This window comes from Cyprinodon variegatus, unplaced genomic scaffold, assembly GCF_000732505.1.
Source record: "Cyprinodon variegatus isolate N-32 unplaced genomic scaffold, C_variegatus-1.0 Scaffold16, whole genome shotgun sequence".
Taxonomy (NCBI): Eukaryota; Metazoa; Chordata; class Actinopteri; order Cyprinodontiformes; family Cyprinodontidae; genus Cyprinodon; species Cyprinodon variegatus.
In genome coordinates this window covers 2,492,639-2,498,142 of record NW_015150469.1, presented here as the reverse complement: position 1 = coordinate 2,498,142, position 5,504 = coordinate 2,492,639, and the positions used below count along the sequence as shown (strand labels likewise).

The window sequence follows — 5,504 nt, the reverse complement described above, 5'->3', positions numbered from 1 at the left end:
CTCTTCTTTTAGAGTAAATCTGACACGATTCTCTGAAACATAAAAGCACCAACATTCTGAATCTGAAAAATATGTTGTTGGTTTTTTTATGTTGCTAGTAAGTTGATGTATAAGAATATTGCAATGCAATGATATCCTTACATTTTGAACCAATAAGAACAGCAACAGCTATGTATTTTATTGGGCTCACTGCTTTGGTTTAGATGTAATAGGAAGACATGAAAACTGTTCTTCCCAAAAGGTCCTGTCTCCTTTTTAAAGAACATTAGTCACAATATTCAGCTACAATTGTGCACAAGCTGGGTTGTAAAATTGCAGTTGCATGCAGTTTTATTTCAGAAATCAAAAACTATGTAACCCTCATCCTCTGTTATTCACAATAAGTGACTTTGAGTTGTTTATTTAAAAAAATCCCAAGATAATGTGTTGAACTATTTTTTTTATAACGTTGACCTGTTGTCATTTAATATTCTTTAAAATGAAATATATTTATGACAAATATTTGTGTGTTGGTTCTAATCTTTTTTTATATATACTTAAGCTTATTAAGTAGTAAATTTCAGATAAACTATACAAACCTTCACATCAGCAGCCTAATCATCCTTAAGAGTTCACCTTCCCTCCTTTTAAACATCTCCTGCTTAGTCAAACCCTGTAACCTCTTCTTCCACCCAATGAGAAAAGGAAGCTGTCCACAGCAAGCCCTCCCTCATCTTCTCCCTCTCTCCTCCTCTCCCTCTCAACTCGGATTTTTATCCAACGTGCGCCAATAAAGGAGAGCATCCGACCCAGCAGAGAGTCCCACAGAAGGCTAGGAAGCGGACACTCAAACTCTGCAAACTTTTACTCCTGCTCTAATTCTCGGACACTATCCTCACTTAAGAAAGGAAAAAAATATTGAATAAGAAAAGGAAGAATCGGGTATAGGGGGCTTCTCGCCGTTTGGGTCAGGTAAGGCTCCCGATTGGCATCCAGAAGTTCCCAGAGGAGACTCTGGTGCGCACATGGTTCCACAAATGAGCTCCTCTATCTGCTGACAGGCGCGCACCCCGCAATCAAAATCTGGATAACGACACCTTTAACTTTTTAACTCTATAACTCAAAACAAAATAACAAGCTCTTCAATCTGGAGTAAGGATTTATCTCTCCTTACCCTTCTTCACCGGAGGGGCAAAAAGACAGAAGCCATGCTGGGTTTAAGGAGGATTCCTGGCCTGCGCGCAGCTCGGATTCAGCGCGCTGCTTCCTCAGGAGCTGGACTCTCATGTCGGAACCAAGGTGCCAATTCAAGGATGTACTGTGCGTGTCTATTACTGCTGCTGCTCGTGACCCCACGCGTGGATTCTTCATGGTGGTGAGTGCACATCCATCAGAAAGATTTCCTTAAAATTGATGAGAAATATAAAAAAAAATATGTTGAAGAAACTGAAATACAAAAACCAACAGGGGACAGGTGCATTGAAATGAATGAAATAATAAGGTAACTAATTTTTATGTATTTTGGAAACAGAATAAAGTTTAACTTTATTTTTTTTACTTTATTATCACTGCATTTTCTAGTAATTTCATTCAAATGTATAATGTTCTAGCTTCTGAAAACTTAAACTACAAAAGTGGTATTTCACGGGTAAATGGAAGCAAAAACACTCATGGTGTTTTACAGTCATAATTTCATTTCAATTCTTAATGACGTTATTCCAACAATAGGAGCCAAGAAACACGGCGGGGAGTGTGAAAGAAATTATGAGTTTGTGAATGAGAGTCGGCCGTTTTTATGATTGTCTCCATTTCAGTTTGTTGGCCCTGCTGCGTTGAGCAATATTAATAATAATGGTAATAATATTACCACGCGCTGCGCGTAATTCATCTCTGCGTCTTTGGCTGAACGTGCGTGTGCAGCTCAGCTGGAGCAGCAGACTCCAGTCATTAATCCACCCTGCAGGTAGCTGCTGCTGCCACCTCTGCCTCTATGTGCGTCACACATGTAAATGACTTTACCAACATTAGAGATCACATATTAGTTGCATGAGAAAAATAGTCTGTTTATATAGGAGAGGGGCCTGTGCGTGGGCAGGTTGAATGGTAATGCTCGAGTTTCTAACAGTTTGAGTAGTTTATTGGGAATACCGGTAGTTGAGCAAATAGTTGATATTAAATATATTTATATATTAAGAGACTAAAGAATTCTGCAGAAAGATGAGTTAAAAAAGCATGAAATGAATTACATATATCAAACTACTTTGATTATCAGTTGAGGTAAATATAAGTCTATTTCCTTTTTATGGATAATTGTCCAGAAAAGAAACATTTACAACCTGACCAAAGTTTTTGTTATACATATGGCAACCCAGAGTACTACTGTTTCTGTTCTGAGCTATAGCAATACAATTTAAGCAATTTGGTTAGCCAATTCTCCTCAGCCTGCTTTACAGAAGCTCCAGTTGTGGATTGTCAGTCAATTTTAATTAAAGCAATATAAGTACTTTGAGTAGGTTTGACTTTGATAGTCTTTCGTTTCCATGACAATCTTCGTTTTCCATGACATATTTCCAAACAGCCAAATTACATGAAGAATTACCCCTTCTCAACAATAGGTTTCCCTTTCCCTACCCTTCCCCTTAATGGGAGTGCACCATCCTTGGCGAGGGAGGGGCAGTTTCTCCAACATCTCTTTACTATTTACCCTTAAAGTATAGCGGAGGATGTTCTTTTTCCAAGTGGATCATCAAAATAAGTGGTCAACCTAATTGTCAATCAGTCTGGTAATATGTTTAAGTCAGGATGTCCTACATGCTTGTAGCTATTTTCACTTACCGGTGGTGAGTCTGACATAGTGGAAAAATAGCAAATCCTCTTTTCAAAAGTAAGCTTGTATGAGCGATGCAAACAGCAACTTTTAAAAAGAGCGAGCACTCAGAGAAATGGGCTGATGCATGCTCTCGCACATGTTTAATAGACGTTCCCTCTTGGGAGGGCACAAGGTTGTGCATGTGCTTTTTTTTTAAGAGGAGAGGTCAGGTCATTTCAAAAATGCAAGAAAATTCTCCACTATACCTTTAAATACAGATATTTACCTGTGAGAACTGTAAGACTGTAGAGTTTGGGGGTTCACAACTAACTGTGCTTTGATATTTAAAATACCTCCCAATGCTTCCCTTTGCCTTCTTCCTCCAGATCAACAGAGAATATCTGATATGATATTTGAATTCTGTTTTTTCAGAGCTATACATTTTAGTTTCTTGAGGTATATCTTGCAGAAGTACAATAAAAAAAATTTCACAATACTGTAGGAGCAATGAATTCTTTAGAGTAACCGTTTTCTTTTGTGAATATCTTCGACACTGAAGAGTATTGTCAATGCATGGGATTTGCATGTGCAGACATATGCTGACAATATGCTGAGATCCAATATTCAATAAAAACAACAAAACAAAAGCTTTTTGGGTTTTCAAACTGATTTTTGACACGCAAGCTAAGCCGAATTGAAAACCAAACAATTTCAGTGACCAGTTAAGTTCTGCACCTCAAGTCTTCCTGTTAGTGCCCTGGTACTCTCTCAAATTTAACAACATGTCATGTTAGATCTCTTGGCACATATTTACTGTCTACAAGTTTTCAGTGAGTAAAACTGAGAAAATTAAGAGTGAAAACGCTGTTTCAATTTACCTTAAAAGAGAATGCAGTTGTTCTCCCTTTGCTTGAGTCTCATAAGACTATTGTCAAGCTCAGCCATATAAAATAAGGCAATAAAGCTATACACTCCTTTGCCTTCCCTCTTTGAACGATCAAAGCTCCTGCAGCCACATATCTGGAAGACGTCTCATATAAAGATGCAAAAAGGTCACAATTAGAAGTTAACTTTGGGCAAGCCTGACAAAGTATCTTCAAGATAATGAATAGAAAATACTGTAAAAGTCAGCTTTATTTTGACATTTGAAGAACCCTCTGGCAAGATAAAAGCAATAAAGCGAAAGGCAGAAGAGAATAGAGCGAGTAAACGGGCTCTAAGTTTGACAGAGTTATTGGAGGTCCCAGACTTTTACCTCTGATTTGTGACAAGATGATTTCAACTGTCCTGCTGGGTAACGTATAAACACACATACACTCACAGGTCTTGTGGGGAGAGGTTAAGTGCTTATTTATTTGGAGAGTGGAGTAAATGGTTTCCACTCCCCTCCTACTCTCAAACCTTAAACTGTTAAGTGTAGTGAGCTCACGGGGGGCTTTTTCTGAAGCTCTTCTTCATGCCACTCACCTCTTTGCGTGCTCTTGAAAACACACATTTAAGCCAAAACTATAGCAGCCAATTGTGGATCTTTACCATTTATTGTTTCTTGAGTATTTCATGATGCATTATAAAAACAACAAAGAAGTTTATTAGTCATGTAATACATGCCTCTTAACCTTCTTGTGTCTCTTAGGTACATTGGTGCTCTTGGGGCTCGTGTAATCTGTGACAACATCCCAGGCCTGGTAAACAAACAGCGGCAGCTCTGCCAGCGCCACCCAGACATCATGCAGGCCATCGGAGAGGGCACCAAGGAGTGGATCAGAGAGTGTCAACATCAGTTCAGACACCATCGATGGAACTGCAGCACCCTGGAACGCGATCACACCGTCTTTGGACGTGTCCTGCTCCGGAGTAAGTCTCTGCAGTTAGCATGTTCTTCTTGTACCTGCATCCTTTTAATTCTTTCCTTTTGAACAATGAGTTCTACGTAATATGGCTACACCAACTTTGACTAGATGTCTGTGTGTGTGTATTTTTTGCATCTTGTGGCCCATTTTCCATAAACCATAGCACATTGTGGGGACGGACTGCTTTCGTCAGGATTAAAGCCTAGTTCCCATGGGTACAAGTTCTGCTTTAGGGTTAGGTTTTATGCTTAGGATAAGGTGACAGGCTGTAGAAATGGGTTAGAACTAAATAGAAGTCAATGGAAAGCCTCCAAAAGGATAGAGAAACGTGAGTGTGTTTGTTTGTGTACTTGTTGATGTTACCTATTTAGGACTATTTTTGGTATATTTACAAAGCATCTGAGAACCAACAGGCCTGTGTGGGAGTTTAAAAATGTGGCGTACCCCTAGTTTTAACTATAGGGAGTCATTTTAGAGGTATGTTGTGTATTAACTTTAGGTTTAGGTTTGGAATATACTGAAAATGATAATGGCTTGACTAAATGTCTGGGTTGGCCATAAATGCAGTAACCTAAATGAATGTCGGTAAATGTAAAGTCTTAACATGGATATAAATACAAAGTTGTTTGTGTGTGTGTGTGCATGGTTGTCTGGTGTGCTGCCTAGAGTCCCCTGTGCTCTGTATGGACACAATGAGTGTAGAAAATGGATGAATGGATTGTCATACTGAAAACGCCAATGGTTCTTAAAAGTGATTGGGCCATAATTTAGTGTGAGTGGCTTATTTAATTGGACTTTCCATCCATCCATCCATCCATCCATCCATCCATCCATCCATCCATCCATCCATCCATCCATCCATCCAT

General features: G+C 39.0%; 1 protein-coding gene across 1 annotated transcript in view; it reads left to right on the top strand.

The window, feature by feature from the left end:
* Nucleotides 1-863: 863 nt before the first annotated feature.
* LOC107091405 (protein Wnt-2b-A) overlaps nucleotides 864-5,504 on the top strand; it is a 16,069-nt gene continuing 11,428 nt past the window's right edge. Inside the window, exons 1-2 of the mRNA XM_015385319.1 lie at nucleotides 864-1,354; nucleotides 4,422-4,642. Coding sequence (XP_015240805.1) covers nucleotides 1,188-1,354; nucleotides 4,422-4,642 — 388 coding nt within the window. The 5' untranslated portion in view covers nucleotides 864-1,187. The remainder of the gene's footprint in view (nucleotides 1,355-4,421; nucleotides 4,643-5,504) is intronic.